The 22,072-nt window shown below is 38.5% G+C and overlaps 1 protein-coding gene across 2 annotated transcripts in view; it reads right to left on the bottom strand.

The window, feature by feature from the left end:
- Window positions 1-9,225, bottom strand: part of CFAP299 (cilia and flagella associated protein 299) — a 644,411-nt gene extending 635,186 nt beyond the window's left edge. The window contains exon 1 of one of the 2 annotated variants that reach the window (XM_003923943.3): window positions 9,077-9,225. In XM_003923943.3, the coding sequence (XP_003923992.1) occupies window positions 9,077-9,187 (111 nt within the window). In that variant the 5' untranslated portion in view covers window positions 9,188-9,225. The remainder of the gene's footprint in view (window positions 1-9,076) is intronic. The other variant, XM_074396342.1, reaches the window with a different exon arrangement.
- Between the last annotated feature and the right edge of the window lie 12,847 nt (window positions 9,226-22,072).

Here is a 22,072-nt window from a genome sequence, read left to right as displayed (position 1 = left end):
TCATTCTCCTTATTAGCTGTATTTCCTTGTTAGCTGTATTCTAGGTATTTCATTCTTTTTGTAGAAATTGTAAATGGGAGTTCATTCATGATTTGCCTCTCTGCTTGCCCGTTATTGGTGTATAGGAATGTTAGCAATTTTGCACATTGATTTTGTAATTTTGTATTCTGATTCTTTGCTGAAGTTGCTTATCAGCTTAAGATGTTGGGCTGAGAGAATGGGATTTTCTAGATAGAGCATCATGTCATCTACAAACAAACATAATTTGACTTCCTCTCTCATTGTTTGAAACCCCTTCATTTCTTTCACTTGCCTGATTGCCCTGGTCAGAACTTTAAATACTATGTTGAATGGGAATGATGAGAGAAAGGACTTCCTTGTCTTGTGCTGATTTTCATGGGAATACTTCCAGCTTTTGCCCATTCACTATGATATTGGCTGTGGTTTTGTCATTATTTTGAGGTGTTTCTTCCATACCTAGTTTACTGAGAGTTTTCAACATAAAGAGATGCTGAATTTTATTGAAGCCCTTTTCTAAATTGAGATAATCATGTGCTTTTTTACTTTAGTTCTGTTTATGTGATGAATAACATGTATTTATTTGTCTATGGTGAACCAACCTTGCATCCCAAGGATGAAGCCAACATGATTGTGGTGAATAAGGTTTGTTATGTGCTGTTGGATTCAGTTCGCCTATATTTTATTGAAGATTTTTGCATTGATATTCATCAGGGATATTGGTCTGAAGTTTTTTGTTGTTGTATCTCTGCCAAGTTATAATATCAGGATAATACTGGCCTTATAAACTGAGTTAGGGAGGAGTCCCTCCTTTTCAATTTTTTGAAACAGTTCAGTAGAAATGGTATCAGCTCTTCTTTGTAACTCTGGTAGAATTCAAGAATAAATTCTTCTGGTCCTGGCCTTTTTTTGGTTGGTAGGGTGTTTATTATTGCTTCGATTTCAGAACTCATTATTGTTCTACTTGGGGATTCGATTTCTTCCTGGTTCAGTCTTGGGAGGTTGTATGTGTCCAGGAATGTATCCGTTTCTTCTAGATTTTCTATTTGCTGTGCAAAGAGGTGTTCATAATATTATCTGATCATTATATTTCTGCAGGGTCAGTGGTGATATCTCCCCTATCATTTCTGATTATGTCTATTTGATTCTTCTTTATCTCTTTCTCTCCTTTTTTAACTAGTCTAGGTAGCAGCATATATTAATTTAAAAAAAAAAAAACTTAGCTCCTGGATTTGTTGATTTTTATTTAAGAGTTGTTCATACCTCTGTCTCCTTCAGTTCAGCTCTGATATTGGTTATTTCCTGTCTTCTGCTAGCTTTGTGGTTTGCTCTTGGTACTCTGGTTCTTTTAGTTGTGTTGTTAATTTGTTAACTTGAAATATTTCTAGCTTTTTGATGCAGGCATTTAGTGCTATACATTTCTCTTTTCACGCTGCTTTGGCAGCATCCCAGAGATTCCAGTTCCATTGTCTCCTTGTTGTCATTCATTTCAAATAACTTCTTGATATCTGCCTTAATTTCATTATTTACCCAGGAGATATACAAGAGGAGTTACTCAATTTCCATGCAGTTGTGTGGTTTTTGAGTGAATTTCTTAGTCTTGAGTTCTAATTTGATTTCTCTGTGGTCTGAGAGACTGTTATTATTTCAGTTCTTTTGCATTTGCTGAAGAGTGTTTTGCTTCCAATTATGTGATCAATTTTAGAGTAAATGTCGTATGACAATGAGAAGAATGTATATTCTGTTGTTCGTAGAGTTCTGTAGATGTCTATGAGATCCACTAGATCCAGAGTTGAGTTCAGGTCCTGAATATCTTTGTTAATTTTCTTTCTCAATGATCTGTCTAATATTGTCAGTGAGGTGTTAATGTCTCCCACTATTACTGTGTGAAAGTCTAAGTCTCTTTATAGGTCTCCAAGAACTTGCTTTATGAATCTGGATGCTCTTGTACTAGTGCATATATATTTAGGATAGTTAGCTCTTCTTGTTGAGTTGAACCCTTTCTCATTATGTAATGCCCTTCTTTCTCTTTTTTAATCTTTGTTGGCTTAAAGTCTGTTTTGTCAGAAATCAGGATTGCAACCCCTGCTTTTTTCTTTTTTCCATTTTCTTGGTAAATTTTTCTCCTTTATTTTGAGCCTATGTTTGCCACTGAACATGAGATGGGTCTCTTGAAGACAGGATAGCAATGGGTCATAACTCTTTGTCCAGCTTGCCATTCTGTGTCTTTTAATTGGAGCATTTGGCAAATTCTTCCATAATAACATTTAACTTTAATATCATTATGTGAGAATTTGATCCTGTCATCATGAGGATAGCTGGTTATTTTGCAGACTTGTTTATGTAGTTGTTTCATAGTGTTACTAGCCTCTGTACTTGCGTACTTCAGTTTGTTTTTGTAGCAGCTGGTAATGGTTTTCCCTTTCCATATTTAGTGCTTCCTTTAAGAGCCCTTACAAGGCAGGGCTGGTGATGATGAATTTCCTTGCCTGAAAAAAATTTTACTTCTCCTTTGCTTATGAAGCTTAGCTTGGCTGGAAGTAAAATTCTGAGTTGGAAATTCTTTTCTTGAAGAATGTTGAACACTGGCCTGCAATCTCTTCTGGCTTATAGGGTTTTGATTAAGAGGTCCACTGTTAGACTGATGGGTTTCCCTTTGTAGATGGCCTGGCCTTTCTCTCTGGCTGTCTTTAACATTTTTTTCTTTCATTTCTCATTTTGACCTTGGAGAATCTAATAATTGTGTCTCAAGGTTGATCTTCTTGCGGAGTATCTTACTAGAGTTCTCTGTATTTCTTGAACCTGAATGTTGGCCTGTCTTCTTAGATTCAGGAAGTTCTACTGGATGGTATCCTGAAGTATGTTTTCAAACTTGGCTCTGTTCTTTCAGTTTCTTTCAGGTATCCCAATCTGTCATAGGTTCAGTCTTTTCACATAGTCCATATTTCTCAGAGGTTTTGTTTGTTCTTTTTCATTATTTTTTCTCTATTCTTGTCTGCCTGTCTTCTTTCAGAAAGATAGTCTTCAAGCTCTGAGAGCCTTTCCTCTGGTTGGTCTATTCTGTGATATATACTTATGATTGCACTGTGAATTTCTTGTGTTGTGTTTTTCATCTCCATTAGGTCAGTTACACTCCTCTCTAACCCAGCTATTCTTGTTATCAGCTCCTGTACTGTTTTATCATTATTCTAGCTTCTCTGCATTGAGTTACAACATGCTCCTTTAGCTCAACAAAGCTCATTATTACCACCTTCTGAAGCCTACCTCTGTTAATTCAGGCATCTCAGCCTCAGCCCAATTCTGTGCCCTTGCTGGAGAGCTATTGCAGTAATTTGAAGGAAACTTTTTGAGTTCTAGCATTTTTTGCATTGACTGCTTCTCATCTTTTGTGGCTTATCTAACCAATTTTTGAAATTACTGACCTTTAAATTGTGTTTTTGTGGGGTCTTTGTTATTGTTGTTGTTGCTTTCTCTTTTTCTTTTTATAAGCAGGACATTCTTCCATAGGGCTGCTGTTGGAGGATCACTGCAGACCCTAGCTGCCTCAGTTTTTCCTTTACCTGAAGGTGTCACCAGTGAAGTCTGTGAAACAGCTAAGATGACAGCCTTCTCCTTCCTCTGGGAGCTCCATTCCAGTGGGGCACTGACCATTTGCTGGCCCAGACACTCCTGTAGAAAGTGTCTGGAGACCTCTGTTAAGAGGCTTCAGTCAGGAAGGATGGGATCAAGAGCCCACTGAAAGAAGCAGTCTGGTTGCGTTTTGGTAGAGCATGTGTGCTGTGTTGGGGGGACCCTTCCTTGTCCACACTGCCTGGACTCTCCTAAGCCAGGAAGCTAGAAAGGTTGAGTCAACTGAACTGCAGAGACATTGGCTGCTTCTCCCCACAAGGGCTCTGTCCCAGGGAGAGATCAGAGTCTGTCGGTATAATCCTGGCTGGAGTTGCTGAAATTCCTACAGGGAGGTCCCTGCTCAGTGAGGAGGGATGAATTAGAGTCCCACTTAAAGCAGCAGTCTGGGCTGGACACAGTGGTTCATGCCTGTAATCCCAGCACTTTGGGAAGCTGAGGCAGGTGGATCACCTGAGGTCAGGAGTTTGAGACCAGCCTGACCAACATGGTGAAACCCCATCTCTACTAAACTACACAAATTAGCCAGGTGTGGTGGCACATACCTGTAATCCCAGCTATTTGTGAGGCTGAGGTAGGAGAATCACTTGAACCCGGGAGGTGGAGGTTGCAGTGAGCTGAGACAGCACCATTGGACTCCAGGGTAACAAGAACAAAACTCCATCTCAAAGAAAAAAAAAGCAGCAGCAGCAGTCTGGCCACATTCTGGCACAGCAGCTGTGCTCCATTGTGGGGGACTCCTCCTTGCAGGGCGTAGACTCCCCAGAACCAGAAGCTAGAACTCAGTTGCCCAAACTGCAAAAATGTCAGCCACCCTTCCTCCTGGAAATTTGTCCATTTCAGGCATTCTCCAGCCTGCTGCACTGGCCAACTGGAATTCCAAGCCAGTGGCTCTTAACTTGTGAGGTGCAGGGGAAGTGGGGCCTTCAGAATGACACTGCTTGGCTCCCTGGATGTAAGGGGACGTAAGGATGGAACTCCCAACTTGTCAGGATTCCTGAGGCTGGAGTCTGAAAAACTCCTGGGTATCTGTGTGAGCCTCTGTGAAAGCCTGACCAACTACACTGCTGAGACTTTGCAGAGCTCTGTGTATTGAACCAAAGGCCCTGGTAGCATGGCCTCATGAAGGGATCTCCTGATCCGTGGTTTGCAAAGGTCTGTGGGAAAAGTGTGGTTTCTCAGGCAGGGTTGCACAATCACTCACAGCTTCCTTTGGCTGGGGATGAGGATTCCTTTGGCTCTGTCCCACTCCTGGGGTGGACCATTGTCACCTTACCCTACTTCTCTTCATTCTCCATGGGTCAAGTTGGTTGCTTAGTGAGTCCCAGAGCTAAAATCTGGATATTTCAGTTGAATGTGCCAAATTCACTCTCCATTTTCATTTCTCCATGAGATCCACAGACTGCAGTTGCTCCTAATCAGCCATCTTGGCTCCTCCCCATTTCTATTTTATAAATAATGGGAAGACAATGCCCTAAGTGAAACTTCATGTTGTTTATCTCTGTAAATAGTTTAGCTGTTACTGCTATCCATTAGTCAGAGACATTTTAACTAATTCTAACCCTCTTTTATCCTTTACCTGAGAAAAGCAGTTCAATTAGGACTTTTATTTTTCCAGTGGTCACAGGCAGCTTTATTAAAATAAAAGGCCTGTGTTTATTTAAATAGAAGAACCTAGAAAATTATATTTAAGAATTTTGCCAAAACTCTTCAACTATCTATATATTGATTTAGGGAATTAAGTTAACTAGGTTAGATGATACTAACTCCCAGAACAAATATTGTTATTTGGGTTAGCAGAGGAAAATCTAATTGCTGACAATGTGATGCATTTCTTTTGATGCTTTGAAGCTATTCAGTAAAATAAGCAAAGCACAGTGTGCATAGCATAAAGTGCTTCTTTTATTCTCCTGAGCCAACTTACTCCTCTCTAGCTCATCAAATAATTAACTGGTATTAGTTTCCCTTTTTTCCATATTTCCCTTTTTTCCTAAACAAGCATCATGTGAAAAGCTGTGTGGTTATTAGAATCACACATTATTTGTGTACTTATTGTGATCTGAAATGTTAAATGATTATATGTAGTGGTCAAGGTCATGGCAGCAAATAGTTGGCAAACTCAAAAGAAATGACCAAAAAGAATAAAAGCACTATTTACAAATCGATTGGCAAAATTAATGGAAACCAACATGGAATGGTGAAGCATCCTTGGGTTAGCAACGGTGGGAATCCATTAACACCATTAGGCATAAAAGAAGGTAAGGCAGGAAGCAATTCCTAGAAGAGGGAGTACTGCCAGACCCTGGAGAGAGTGCTATAGCACTGCCAGACCCTGGAGAGAATGAGAAGATGGCCAGACCTAAGGAATGTAGCTGCTTATAAACCACAGACAGTAGGAAGATGACAGGGAATAAATCCTCTAACCACTTCCTTCCAGCTCCCTGAACTCCCACTGGTACCTCCTACTGGCTGAAACCAACCCAAAGCCAAACAGTCCTGATTAATGACCATGAAGGTCATCTTCCAGGAGCAAAGACAAAGCTAGAGAAGGTAGAGAAATGGATTTGGCACAGATTATATGGTTATTTTGTATGTGATCATTTGTACTAAATTTCCATGAAGATTAATTGAAAACTTTTGGGAGCAGAATAATATGCTATACAATAAAAGAGTACCTGGAAGATAGTAAATGCTTGTAAAATGTTTGCTGAATAAATAAAACTTAGACTGGACTGTAAGCACTATACCAAACTTTGGTTTCACAGCTCAAGTCTAGAACAGATTCTTTAAAAACTCTTAGCAGTTTAGGCAGTCTCTACTATATCGAGTGCTTGGTGAAGGATTCTCAACTAAAATGGTGGCTGGATAAATATATGAGTATATAGATAAGTAGATGAAAGTGTAGATAACTCATAAAATTTTATATACATTAGGAAACTTGAGTGTGATCTAGCCCAACTGCTTCATTTTGTAGGCAAAAAAATAGAATTTCAAGTTGATTAAAAACACAATATTGCAGTGTTAGAAAAAAAAAAAATCTCATGACTCTAGCCTCTTCTAACCAAATATGCTACCTCTAACTTACAGTTTACCATTTGTTTCATTCAAATAAGTTTAAGAGATCTCTTGTGTAAGATTGTGACTACAGTTAATAACAACATATGTTTTTTTAAACTGTCAAGAAAATAGATTTTCAGTGTTCTCACCACAAAAAAAAAATGATAATTATGTGAGGTAATACATGTTAGTTAATTTGATTTAGTCATTCCACAATGTATATGTAATTTAAAGCATCATGTTGTATATGATAAATATAGAAAATTATGTCAGTTAAAATGTTTTAAAAATTGTTCCATTCAAATCAACGTCAGTTAGGGATGATGATGAGAGAGAAAGGAAAAGCACAAGTATTAGCTCCCTTAGCATGACCCATGACTTGTGAAACAGGCTTGCCTTACTACTGAAAGAATGCTGAGGAGTCTACTTGTTTCTGTGTAACCTAAGTGTACAATGAACTTGCATCCACAGAAAGTATTTGAGAATGTAGCCTCCAGAAGTAATAGCACTTTAAAGGTTACCATTAATCAATCTAAATATATATAATATATATACCTATCTAATTATCATTATTCAACTAAATCTTCATCTTACTTTTTATGAAAGTACAACAAAAATAAACTTAACCAATGCCAAACATAAAAATAAATTTCTTTATCATTTCCCCAAATATAATTACCATCTCCCATTTTAGAAAGCTTTAATAAATTCTGATTGATGGGCTAGACATGGTGGCTCACACATGTAATCCCAGCACTCTGGGAGGCCAGGGCTGGTAGATCACTTGAGGTCAGGAGTTTGAGACCAGCCTGGCCAACGTGGTATCTGATAAAAATACAAAAATTAGCCGGCTGTGGTAGTGCAGACCTGTAATCCCAACTACTTGGAAGGCTGAGGGAAAAGAATTGCTTGAACCTGGGAGGCGAAGGTTGCAGTGAGTCAAGATGGGGCCATTACACTCCAGCCCAGGCAACAGAGTGAAACTCCATCTCAGAAAAAACAAAAACTCTGACTGATGAAACACAAATTATTAATTTCGTACTTGAATTAATATTAATGTTTTAGGTCCATACATTCAAAAATTTGGATGCAAACATTGTTTAGCAGGATTACTTTATTTTCCTTCAGTGTCTTAGATGCAAGGCATAAAACTGACTTTCATGACTTGAAATATATTATCTGTATATTTTTAAATTTTGCTTTTGAAGCCAGGAGCTATATTGGAAATACCACCTACAATTATTTTTTAAGTGTACTGAAGAATAACACTTTTGAAACCTGTAATCCATATTTAAATGAAAGGCCATGTAACCAACCTTTGAAGTCCAAAAGTGTCAATCCACTAAAATGCAGAGTTACTTTGTTACAGATCAGAAGTGTAGGGGGTTGGTGGCAGGATGCAAATCCTTCCCAGACTGATGCGGCTTTTCACCACACAGTGGCGCTTGTTCGCTCTGGCCTAAATAGGGATGGGGCAATTCTGAGTCCTGTGGTGAGCACAGCAGAATCTCCCAGTGAGTGCCCGTTTAGTGAGCCTGGTCCGGGGAGTTTGGCTACGAATATACTGGGACTCTGAGTGCCACTGTCCACCTCCCAGCTTCTCAGCACTGGTGGCTTGTTAACTCCCGCACGCCCGGGTTTTCCCCTGGCAGAGGACTAGACTTTCACTCTGTCCCCCACCACCCTGCTGTGGCGGTAGCTGGGGAGGGGAAGTTGGCTGTTAGGCAGAGGACAGCAACCCAGTAGATAGAATTTCGCGCCTTTTTTGTGTGTATATTTTTACTCTCAGCGTTAGTTGTGATCATCAACTTGATAAACCTGAATCAGGAATTTGTCTGCACAATTACCTGTAATGGGCGTCTATAATGAAAGGCCTTTCAGAATCAATTAGCATGAGGTGGAAGTTCATGAACCCAAATGCCCAATATAACACCAAATACACTAGGTTGGTATAAAGATACGATCTTCTGTTCTTTATCAATTGGCAAGGCAAAGAGAAACAGGTGTCTGTCCTGGCTCTCGGCCGGAGACTACTCCGCAGGCCTCCTTCCTCTCAGAGAGCGGCTTTGGAAGGGGAGTGGGCTGGGAGGAGGCAGGGCAGGCGGAGAAGCACAAATTCCTGACTCCCCACCCTGCGCGCGTTTCTGCGCCGTGTAACTCCAGGGGCCCAAGTTCGGTCCCGACGGAGGAGCGCGGGGCGGGAAGGGCCGGCAATTCACCTCCCCAGCGGGTGTCGCCGTCCCAAAACCGCGGAGCCAGACAGCTGAGGTGTTCAGCCCCAGGGGGCGACCAGCCTACGAAGCGGGAACTCGAGCAGGGACCGACGGACGCGGGATGGCGGCTACTCTGCCGCGCTTCGCCCTTACCTCCTTACCTCCAGGTAGTACAAGTCCACGGTAGTGATCTGCGAGTCCAGGAAATCTTCGTAGGTGTTGAACTGAGTGACGATATTGTCCACGGCCTTCAGCCCCTCTTCCTGATCCATGGCGGTAGCCTCGGCCGAAGCGTCCTTAGCAACGGAAGTAGGAGGGCAGGGTCAGGAAGCTCCACCCACTTCGTTCCTGCCAATCAGTTGAAGCCGTCGTGAGCTCTGCACGTCAATCCCACCCCCTGTTCCTTGCTGAGTTTCTGGCTCACTCCTGGGAAAACTGTTTTGAATAAACCCCTCTCTCCATGTTCAGGTCTGATACCCATCCACCGACTCAGGCTTAGTTGAACTGTGGAGCAACCAGAGAGGTGAACACTGCAATACAAAGTTAAAAAGTATGATGCTGCCGAGACAGTTAGACAAAATATTAGGAATCAGCTCCCAATTGCATTCTAAAATAATGCTATACAAGACAAAAATGTGAAGATAATTTGGCAAAAGGAGTATCTCAAAAACAAGTCTATCAAAATGATGTGACAAGTACAATAATAACGATATTGTTAAATTATTTTTAAAGTTATAACAAAGGTAAATTATTGCTAATGTTTGTGTACAAGAAGCAACTTATGAAATTCCCAAAGGAAAGAAACTCAATAAAAAAAAAAAATGTCTTTGCAGACCTTTTTTGGCACCAAGTTATTGCTTTCATGTGTTTTACTATTTTAGCACACTGAAAAATTTTGCTGTGTTGAAGCTGCCCTTTTTAAAAGATAAAATATCTGTGACACCTTATTAAATAAAGGCTTTTACTAAAGATTTTTGGTTTTCTTCAGAACAGTATTGTGTTTTTAAAATGTGAATTTAAAGTAATCCAACATAGCAGTTGGCAAAATATGTTGAGAACCAATTTTTGGATTTTAATATTTTACAAACCATTCTTGAGAATTAACATATAATACAATGCTAAGCCTTTAATTGTTGCTCTCTAAGTACATTTTTAATTCGTCTTGAAGATTTTCACAGATGGGCTAACAAAATTTTAATGAAAACATCTGGTTAGATACTTCACTTTCAGTTAGCTTTCCTAATTTAAAAAGGTCATCTCAAAAATTATGATATCACGAATTGCAAATTTTAAGTGATACAGACACAATCTTTAGGGTATTACTAACTTGTTTTTTGTTCAATGAATGTATTCTGACATGTTTTAAAAGATATTTGGGGCCTTATTTTTTAATGCAATCTAATCACTGAATTTGAGAAAACAAAAAGGAGATAAAAACCTCAGACAGTGGTAACACACCAAAAGTAATAATAGGCCTGGCACAGTGGCTCCACTTTGGGAGGCCAAGGTGGGTGGATCATGAAATCAGGAGTTCAAGACCAGCCTGGCCAACATGGTGAAACCTCATCTTTACTAAAGTTACAAAAATTGCCCGGGTGTGGTGGCAGGCGCCTGTAATCCCAGTTACTCAGGAGGCTGAGGCAGAGAGTTGCTTGAACCCAGGAGATGGAAGTTACAGTAAGCCGAGATCGCACCACTGTACTCCAGGGCGACAGAATGAGACTTCGTCTCAAAATAAAATAAAATAAAATAAGTAATAATAGTAACAACTTTTATTGAAAGCACCCTGCATGCCAGCCACTGTATTGAGTGCCAAAAATAGATTACCCTCATTGTATTAAAATTAATAACCATCAACAATTTGGCGTCATCTAATATTTTTAAAGATAGTGAAATTCAAGTAGCCCAGGGATAGAGACAAAATACATATGACTAAAACATGCTAATTAGTAAGGGATATAGGTCTCAGTATTCTCTGTTGTCTAGAGAGTTCTCTAAGTTCTTCCTGAAGGAGGCATTATGCTGGATGAACTGAGCACAAAATAGGCATTATTCTAGATGAACTTAGAAAAGATTCAGTCTCTTTGTACCAAGAATATAAGTGTTTGCTTTAGTGCAATAATAATAACAGTGAGAACTTACCATGTGCCTGCACCCATTCTAAATGCTTTACATACATTATCTTGTTTGCTCATGACAACAAATTCACTACCTAGCATTGGTCCTATTCTCAATATAGATACAGAATGAATTTAAATGACTTGGCCAAAATTTCAAAAATAATAACATAACATATTACTTTGGATTTCACATATAAAGATAGTAGAGGTAAAGAGAGCTACATGAACTCATTATTTTGAAGAGCCACATGGAACTAATTATTAACTTTATTTGTTATTTAGGAAAAAAATATAAAAAGCCAAGCATTGTGGCTCACATCTGTAATCCCAACACTTTGAAAGGCCAAAGCAGGAGGATTGTATGAGGCCAGGAGTTCAAGACCAGCCTGGGCAACCTGTCTCTACAAAAACAAATAGTGAGACCCTGTCTCTACAAAAATTTTTTAAAAAGTAAATTAAATAGGTACAATGACATGTGCCTGCAATTCTAGATACTCAAGAGGCTGAGGTGGGAGGATTGCTTGAGCCCAAGAGTTTGAGGTTATAGTGAGCTATGATCACACCACTGCATTCCAGCTTGGGCAACAAAGCAAGACTCTGTCTCTAAAAAGTAAAGAGGAAAAAAAAGATAATTTAACTTGTGATAGGGAACATGAGTTGGCACACACACACAAAAAAAAAGCAGCAAAAGGGATAGCATATTCCAAGATAGGGAGGCAAGAAAAATCAGTTCTACGTAGGAAAAAGCAGCAAATTGTTTTGACGGTTGTGAGGGGCCTAGTAAGGAGAGCAGAGGGAAGGGAGCTCACTAGATAGAGGCAGTAGACTGATAGGAAAACTTTGAATGCTAGGTTAAAGAGTTTGCAAAAAGTAGCACCCATGTCCTTGAACAAGAGAAGGATACAATGAAAATGGTTTCAGGAGCTGCCCGTGCATTACTGAATACGACTGAAGTCTCCAGAGTGCTTCTATGTGTTACATTTGTTTTAAAGTCTGCCTATATCAAGATTTCATCACTTTTAAGAAATAGTAAAGCATCTAAGAAATGTTTGGGTTCATTAAACTATAGCACTTTAATGAAAAGGACCTATATGTTAGTAAAATGTGAGGCCATGGTTTGCCATAACTAATCATAATATTGTTCATAATTTTGATCATAATTCTGATCATAAAATTGATCATAATATTGTTCTCTTATTATCAATTGTGATTGTGCATTTTTTAGGGAAGCCTCATTAAATTTACCACTTGGTCAACCTCTCTTTGATGAAGTAATCTCTACAGCATCTAAATTTAAACAATCATGAAATTATTTTCAGTCAATGAGTCTAGAAATGTCTTCTAACTCAAAACACTGAGGCTGATTTTCAACGAATTAGTTTCTCTATTAACAAGAAAATTAATAAATTTATCCTTGTTCCTTGCAGTAAGGCTAGAATTAATAATAAGCATAACTCAATTGTCTTTTTCCAAACTTTCAACTTACGTTCAAAACCACTTTCAGACCTGTGTCTGAGAAATTACATGAAAGGGTGGCAACAAAGCAATTAATAAGTTTCAGCAAGCTTCTTTTTTTCATTTCAAGGCCTTTGTTATGACCAAGAAATACTTTATTTTGGATAACATGAATTCCTACTTCAAGTCCAGGATTTCTAAAGACTGAAACCTGGAATTTAGCACCAATCCCCAAAATTCCATTCTTTGCAAAAGGACAAACAAGGATTATGTATATTCATAACAAATCTCTCTCTTACGAAAGATGTGAGGGAGAAGAAACATATGTTATGTAAGAATAACAAAATATGTGCCAGATTTAAGGTACCTACTTGGTGGAAAAGTTTCAAATTAAGTTCTACACTTTTCTATTCCAAAATATTTGGCAATATATTATGATAGCTCAAAAAGTGAAAGGAAAACATACTTTGGTTTGTTGACATGGTAGGAAAGGTAATGTTTTGCTTATTATGTTAATAAGAACTTGAGCCTCTATTAAGGTGTTCTATTCATATGTTATATTGTAGGGGGAAAAAATAGGCTTACTCTAATAGGACAAGAGAGCTGTGTCTGGTGTTGCCCAACTGCTTATTAAGTATCTGCAACTGCAGGTGAGGGATATTGCTTAATCATCAGCCAAGGAGAGCTTTTTTTTTTTGCACAAAATTTGTGCAATTTTGTGCTAATAATGTTGACACTATATTTACTTGAGCTATTTCTTGTGATGATGTCACTGGACTTCCACACAGTCTCAGTTACTCTAAGATGCTGGAGTTCTGGTTCCACTGCTTCTCTGTCCTGGAGACACGATGTGTTCCTGGTCATAACCCAGGAGTTTGCTCCTGCCTTGTCACTGACAGTGTGAAAGGAAAATTCCAGAAGAGAGAGAAATACAAGTGTAAGATGGAATTTCTCCCAGGACTGGGGTGACAGATGTCTGGAGCTGATAAAGATTGAAAACTACTACTGGGCTATGGGATAGATGATGGGGGTATGATCATCACAGCCACCACTTTGGAACATAGAAAAACTAGGGCTTTCTGTGACTCTACCAGGCATTACCAACAACCTCACTGAAAATTCCCTCAAACTTTTTGGCTACATGGAAATCAGACTATACCCCAAAACTCCACTCCCCCTGAGTGGGCAATCAGACTACAGCATATGTGAATAGATGGCCACCACAATAAATGTGAAACAGCCAGTTGCAAGCAGGTGCTCAGCATTGCCATACAATCTTACTATGTTTTCTTTTTCTTCAGTTCACTCTTTCTACAATGGCTTTTCCACTTTCTCCTCTCTCCTTGATCTTATATCCTCCTTTCTCAAAGCAGATAAACTTAACTCCTATTCCCAAAGGCAGTAAGTTAACACAATAGATTTCCTGCAGTCAAATGCTATATACAAATTTATTCACATTCATGTAACATTTACTTCTTCTATTGTGTAAAGGAAGAGAGTTACCTCCTCCTATACCTTCACTACGCAGGTTCAATCGCCTTCTGCCTTCTCAGAATTTCTCATTTTAATTATTTCCTCTCTTTTATGTTGTTAATTTATCCTTCCTCTCCCTCCCCACCCCAGCTCCTTTCCCCCCCCACCTTTTTTTCTTTGAGACAGAGTTTTGCTCTTGTTGCCCAGGCTAGAGTGCAATGGTGCGATCCTTCTTTCCCATTTTTAAAATAAGCAATTTATACCCAAAACTACCCTCACCTCCACAGACAACTTTAGCTATAGGCTTTCCTGCCCTTCACAGCAAAGCTTTTGGAAGAGTTATCTACAATCACTCTCTCCATTTCCTTATCTTCCACTTTCTGCCCAACATATTCCAGGCTGGTTTCATGCACTGCTCCATTATTTTCACTAAAGTCAATTATGACATCTTTGCCATTATGCCCAATAGACATTTTTCTGTTCTCATACTGCTTGACACTTAGCAGCATTTGACACTGTGAAACGCCCTTCTCTTCGAAATTTCCTCTCTTAGCTTCTATCACGTTACTTCGCATTTAGGTTGGTTGGTTGGTTGGTTGGTTGGTTTTCCATTAACTGTTTCTTCTCTGTTCTCTTTGGTACCTCCTTTTCTCCTTACCTAGCTTTTAAAAGTTGGAGAGTCTCAGGGTTCTCCCCTAGACCCTTTTCTCCCTCTATACTTTTACTTGGCGCTTTCACCCACACTCATTGCTTTACTTACTGCTCTACATGCATATGGTTCTTCTCTCTATGTAATTAACCAGGTCACTCTTCTGAGTGTAATCTATGCAATCAACCAGGTCACTCTTCCAAACACATATCTAAATGCCTGCCAGATGCCATTTGGATGTATAACATGTATAAATTAACTTTTTCCTCTTTTTCTGCCTCCTAATTTTGTTCCTCCTCCAGTGTTCCCACTTTCAACACACAGGTTTCCCTCCCCTCAGTTGTTCATGTGAGAAACAGGGAAGATGGTCTTGAACCTTACCCCTCCCTCACCCCTGAAATGTAAGGCCTGTTATTTTCATCTCTCAGGTACTTCTCTTGAAGGCTTAAATTTCTCTCCAACCTAATTGACATTGCTTCCTTGCCTAAGCCAAAGTCTGGCACCTAAACTCCAAGAATATCATCTTTTCTTGTTTCCTTATACTCTTCTGGCCTCTTTCCATTCCACTCTTCACAATGTAGTTAGTGTTTGTTTAAAAACACGGCTCTCATCAGGCCTCTTTTTAAAACCTTCATAGGCTCCCCATTACCCTTAGGATAAAATACAATTTTGTTTTGTTTTTTCAACATGGTTTATAAGACATTCCACATCCTGACCTTCCTCTGGTACCCTCTACTGCACACGTTACATGTTCCATCACACCAGACTTTTTTCAGTTTTCAAAGGAGCCCCCACTTCTTTTGCAACCAGGTCTCAAACATGCTGTTCCCTCTGCCTAGGACATTCTTTCACAGTTTATACACTTTTTCCATTTACCTATTAGCTCCCTGTTATAGATATAGATATAGAGATTGAGATATAGTTGTTTTCTCTTATATGTCCTCAGAGCATTTTCTAATGCCTTTATCATTTGTTGTAATACCTTGCTTATTATAAAGTATTTGATAAATGTCTATACTGCTTATTAGAATCCATGCACATAAACGCAAAGACTATGTCAACCCTCTCCACCACTATATCCTCAGCATCTGACATGGTTCTTGAAACATAATGATCCCTCAAAAGTATTTGCTGAATTAAACAGTTTTTCTAGACATAAGTCATTCATTTTGGAAACAAGGTGAAAGGCATTACACTTCATATGAAGAATATCAAGATCAACAACCTAAATTTTAGCACTTACATTTTAGAAAGTTACTTAGCAATACCAACATAATAACAGCACAAGTCAGAATTCTTTTTGACAAAGAGATATTTTGAAGCACTATGCAAATTCAGATGAGTGAAAAGTTACTTCCAATTGGAAGTTGTCAAGCAAAGTTTGAGGACATGACCTTTGTGATGAACATGAAGTACTGAGATGGGCAGCTCTGAATAAATGTTCATGTGACTGAATCTCATGTACTAAAGTTTCAAGGTGAGAAAACGAGAGGTATGTTCAGGGAATTGTGATGAGGAAAATTTATATGGAGTGCAGGATACATGCAAGAGGGCAGAAAAATGGAAAGGCAAGTTTGAAGTAGACCATGCTGTGGTCTGTCTGTTTAAGAAACTTTAACCATATACTCCAAGCAAAAGAGAACCAAAAGAAGTGTTTGCAAAGAAGTGGTCATCAGAACCATAGTTTTAAAGATTATTCTGACAGTAGTAAATAACTGGAGAGGAGGTAGGAAGATATCTTAGGTCAGGAGATAGGAGGAAACGATGGGGAGAGGTTGAAATTGGGAGCAGTTGCAGGGGAGATGGACTCAAGAAACTTTTGGGGAAAGAATGTTACAGCCAGAGAGTTTCAAGTTTACTACCCACTTTTTACCCTGAAGCAAAAGTCAAAAGATTTTCATTTTAGATCAAACTTTTACCTGCTCAAAATAAGAAATAACAATGACATGGTTGGTTTTTAATGAAACCGTGCTGGTACATAATAAACTCAAATAATGAGGCACTGACTTGAGGGTAAAAAGGTAATTCAGATAAAAATCTCAGGAGAAAATAAAAGGAGACATCTTTAAAACCCCAGAGACAAGGTGGAAATAGGCTGCCTCTCTGAGGAATATATTTAGATGATCTCTATAGAATTCCTAAGAGTTTGATCTGTTTTAAACCAACATCTTTTTTCTAGCTTCTGAGTACAGTATCAAAGCTCATCAGGTACTTAAGTATTTCTGCAGCCACAGTAGTAATACAACTCCAGTCACAACCAAGCAGATACAGAAAGGGGAAAAAATCACTAGACTTCCCAAGGGAAGCATTAAAGGAAGTGGTGCCAGTTCCATTAAGAGCTAATTCAACTCATTATACTCAGCTCTACTTTTCTAGGATATCAATTATTCTTTGGCTACAGATTGATCACAATAAAAATGTTTTGATCCATCCTTCCTATTCATTCTCACTTATTGAAGCAAAAGTAAAACTTACCTCCGTCATCACATAAAGTCACCAAAGAGTCAGGCACTGTGCTAGGCTTTGAGAGTGCCATAAATAAATAAATAAATAACACCTGATTCTTTAAAACTTCAGGGATATTATCATTTAGGGAAGACAGAAGGAGGACCTGAACTGGTAGTTGGCTGAATAAAGGAAAGGAAGGAGAAAAACTAAGCAGATTGGATATATAAATGTATAAACAAGTGAGAAAAACAGAAATTTACAGGAGCTATGATAACATATACGTATGGATACAGTATACAGCTGGGGTATCCGATCTTTTGGCTTCCCTGGGACAGACTGGAAGAATTATCTTGGGCCACACATAAAATGCACTAACACTAACAATAGCCGACGAGCTAGGAAAAAAATTGCAAAAAAAAAAAAAACTTATATAGCTTTAAGAAAGTGTATTAATGTGTTTTGAACTGCGTTTAAAGCCATCCTGGGCTGCATGTGGCATGTGGCCTGCGAGTTTGACAATCTTGATGTACAGAGTGGAAAATAAATAAGAAAAAATGGATTCTATGTGTGAAGTACATACCATAGAATGCAAGAATGATGTGTTTTAAGAAATCAATAGGAAGTAATATTTTATTCTGGAAAACAATGAGTTAGGATTGGATGGCCTGTGAGGGCACATCTAGCTTCAGAATTCTGTGATAATATTCTAACTTAAACTTTCAACCAGTGTTCAGATTTAACCTACAGGAAATCACTCAGAAGAGAGGAAAACAGTGGAATTGTTGTCATATCATGCACTTTGCTGGAAGAAAGCACAGAATTTTACTAAATTAATTCATGACCACAAGTCTCAACATACTTGGCAATAGTGCCATACTGTCTTAGTGTGTTTATTTTCTTGTTACTTTTTAAGTCTCTTTCACAGCTTTTTTCCTATTCAAAATCGTCATCTTCTTTCTCTCTTACTCTTTATTCCCCTTCACCATCACTCCACCCCCACCCCTACCTACCCACCCAATACAGCCTTATCTACACTTGCTCTTAGGTATTAATTTTGCCCCTTGCTATAATGAATATAATATTCCTATCAAATGCAACCTATGTCCTCCAATTCTCTGGATACCGTCCTCTCTCACCTTCTCAAGGATTTCATCCTGCTGTCAGTCACATTTTTCCTAGCTTTATCCATTTCTCCCACTCTGGGTCACCCCAACAGTGTACATTCTAGAATATCACCTCTTTAAAACAAGTGAACTCATTTAACCCTATATTTTGTTTCCGTTACTGCCATTTTTTATTTTTGCCCTATTAAAAAAACTTATTGAGCCGGGCGCAGTGGCTCACGCCTGTAATCCCAGCACTTTGGGAGGCCAAGGCGGGTGGATCACAAGGTCAGGAGTTTGAAACCAGCCTGGCCAAAATGTCGAAACCCCGTCTCTACTAAAAATACAAAAATTAGCTGGGCGTGGTGGCACGCGCCTGTAATCCCAGCTACTCAGGAGGCTGAGGCAGAAGAATCACTTGAACCTGGGAGATGGAGGTTGCAGGGAGCCGAGATCATGCCATTGCACTCCAGCCTGGGTGACAGATTGAGACTCTGTCTCAAAAAAAAAAAAAAAAAAAAAAAAAAAACTTATTGAAAGAGTAGTCTATAACTATCATCACCACTTCCTCATCTCCCTATTCTCTTCTAAGCTTTCTCCAGCCAAATTTTTTCTCCACCACTTGACTAAGATTGTTTTCTTTCCAGGTCTCCAAGTACTTTCTTGTTTTCAAATCATAGGGATGTGGCTCTACTTTTAATGTATTTGGCCTTTCAGTGGCATTAAGCACAGCTGTGGGTCATTTATAAAATAACCTTCTTCTCTTAGCTTCCATAATACCATCCTCATACTACCCGTTCTTATAGCATAACTTGTTAATGCCACCACCTTGGCTAAACTTCTACATGTTTGGATGTTCCAGAGCTTAATCCTGGGGCCACACCTCTTCTAATTTATAAGCTCTGTCCCCAGATTATCTCATTAAATTCCGTGGCTTTAAATAAATACCATCTACCCTGTTGTCCAAGCCAATAATCTAGGAGTTAGCTTGGTTCAGCCTTTGTCTCATACTGCACATGGAATCCATCAGCTAGTTTAGCTTTCTCAATTGCAAAATAAATAAAATAATAAAATAAAAAACATAATCTATTCACTGCTTTCCATTCTACAACTTTCATCTCAATGCAGCCAGCATCATTTTTTGCCTGGTCTACAGTAAACTTCTAAAGAGTTTCTTTATTTTCCCTTTTGCTTCCTTCCTTAATCCAGACTCTACACAGTAGCCAGGGTATTTTATTTAAAAATGCATATCAAATCATGTCACTCTCCCATTTAAATCCTCATTGATTTCCACTACAATTAGAATAAAATCCAAAATAATTCCCTTGGTTTATAAAGCCTACATTTCATCTCACCCTGGCTGCTTTGCTTGTCTTATTTATTACTTCATGCTACCTCAGTCCTACTCTACCTGATGGTCATGCTGTTTCTTTCTCTACCCAGAATCTGCTATGCTTGGTCATGTACTCTTGGCCTAGAATGCCATCTTTCCTTCCCTGCCCCAATGTTTGAAGAGCTAGCTCCTTTCTGTCCTTATGAATGTCAAAGATGTATTAAGGCATATACTCAACTCCCAGGCCAAAATAACCAATCCAATCTTCATTACATGATCCTTGGCATTGTATTAGTCACATATTGATCAAATTTATTTATTGGAATGCAGACTCTATGTAATAAAGATATCATATGCCTAGTGATCATTAGTATATGTCTGAAATCAATAACAGCACCTGGAACCTACCAGGTGCTCAGTAAAAATTTAATGATGAAAATAATGCAAGTTTTATAGTACTAATATATAAAATTATGAAAACCATTTTTACAACAGTCATTTGGTATTCTTCAAAAGACTACACAAAGAAGTGAAAAAATATAATTTTGTAATTATAGATAAAATTATAAACAAGGAAGTTTTATAAGATTATTTGATACTTTTAAAAAGGCTACCCAAAGGAATTTAAAATGAGAGAATGTTGTTGAAACTGAACACCAACTGTACCCACATTTATTTCTAATAGGCTTCACTGAGTCCACTGATACCCATAAGAAAGCACTTAGTGCCTCAAGAAAACTATATAAAGTAGTCAGAAGAAACCACAGACTTGCTATAGTCTGAGAGTGTTTTCTATTGTGACTGGTCATTCTGGTATAAAAGTCTTGAGGAGTGGCTCATTATCATCATTTCTGCTCCCTAGCACTCTTGCAGCATCACACCACTGTAGCAACTATGTCCCATCTCCTCAGAACGCAGCACATTGGCATAATGAACATAAAGTCTCAAGTAATCTGTGAATTCATAGTTGAAATTTAACTTCCTAGTTGTTACCTATTACACTAGCTTTTTTCCCACCTGTCTCCTTCATTTCCTTTTTCCAAACTTCTGAAGGATTTGACATGAACTGACCACAGGTTGCTGTGTTATAGGATACAAACACACACACATGCACACACACACACACACACCCCCCACAATCCCATAGAGATGTGAAAATAAATGCAAGCGTACAGTCCAAAGCCATGATTCAGACATGCAAGAACACAATAAATATACCTTACAGATGGAAGGTATGGACAACCAGATGATGGAGTTAATTATCTTCCAGGATCTAATATCCACAGTTTCAAAAATAACTACTTTACATGCTGCTAATTGAAATGACATGGAAATACCAGTCATAAATAGGAAGATAATTTTTGAATAAGACTATCTTATAAAAATTGCTTGGATAAATTTCAGCCCGTGAGTATGAGCTTCTGGACAGTTATTACACCAATCTATGTCTTTACTCAGTTCAGCTAGTCAGGCTGCAGCTGGCTTTCATCTTCTTGTAAAGACTCAATTTCAGGTGTAGGGCCCAAGAAGATGTTACAAGAAGATACTCTTTCCTTCATCTATAGATACTCAGAAGATAGGATTATTTTCTATGTTCTCACTGTTAAGAATGGCTTTATTTTAAAAGTCTTCTTCCAGAATACATGCCCAGATGGCCAGCCAGTCACATAATAAGTGAAATTAAATTTTCCAGAAACATGGTATGATTACTAAGAAACAATGTGGCGGTGGAATTAAAGTGGCTAATTTGGAACCAAATATGTTACTTATTGAGATAGAAAAGGTCCTTTCTATATTAACTTAGGAGATTAACTGTTGCCATTGTAGAAAATAAATTTATTTATGACCAGCAGTTTAATTTTCAAATGCAAAAATGAATAAGATGGACACTATTTTTAGGAAAGTTCAGACACAAATAAGGGTAATTCTAGCCAAATAATCTAAACAATAAACATAATGATATCTCAGAATGTATTTGTTAATAAAAATGAATTGCCAAAAGGCTGTGGTTGACACAAAAATATATTCATTTCAATAACCAAGAGTAGATAATTCCAGCTACCTACTGTGTTTCAACAGTAAGTATTTTAAATATAAACTTATTTAATAGACGTAACACAAATAAGTACTGATTGTCCATATTAAATGGTACCCAGTTGTTGCTTGTTTTTGCCAGGATTTCACTGATGTTTTCATTTTTCTGATTTTTTTTTTTTTTTTTTTTTTTTAGATGGAGGCTTGCTCTGTCACCTAGGCTGCAGTGCAGTGGCATAATCTTGGCTCACTGCAACCACTGCTTCCCAGGTTCAAGCAATTCTCCTGCCTCAGCCTCCTGAGTAGCTGGAACTACAGGCACATGCCACCACACTAGCTAATTTTTGGTAGAGATGGGGTTTTGCAATGTTGGCCAACCTGATCTCCAACTCCTGACCTCAGGTTATCCACCCACCTCGGCCTCCTAAACTGCTGGGATTATAGGCGTGAGTCACCGCTCCCAGCCTCTGATTCTATTTTTACCTTATCTTCCTAAAAATTCCCCTGTTCCACATCCATTCAGAACATCTAGTGTCATGTAA

The sequence above is a fragment of the Saimiri boliviensis genome, chromosome 3 (genome assembly GCF_048565385.1).
Source record: "Saimiri boliviensis isolate mSaiBol1 chromosome 3, mSaiBol1.pri, whole genome shotgun sequence".
Classification (NCBI taxonomy): Eukaryota; Metazoa; Chordata; class Mammalia; order Primates; family Cebidae; genus Saimiri; species Saimiri boliviensis.
This window is presented reverse-complemented; position numbering and strand designations above follow the sequence as displayed.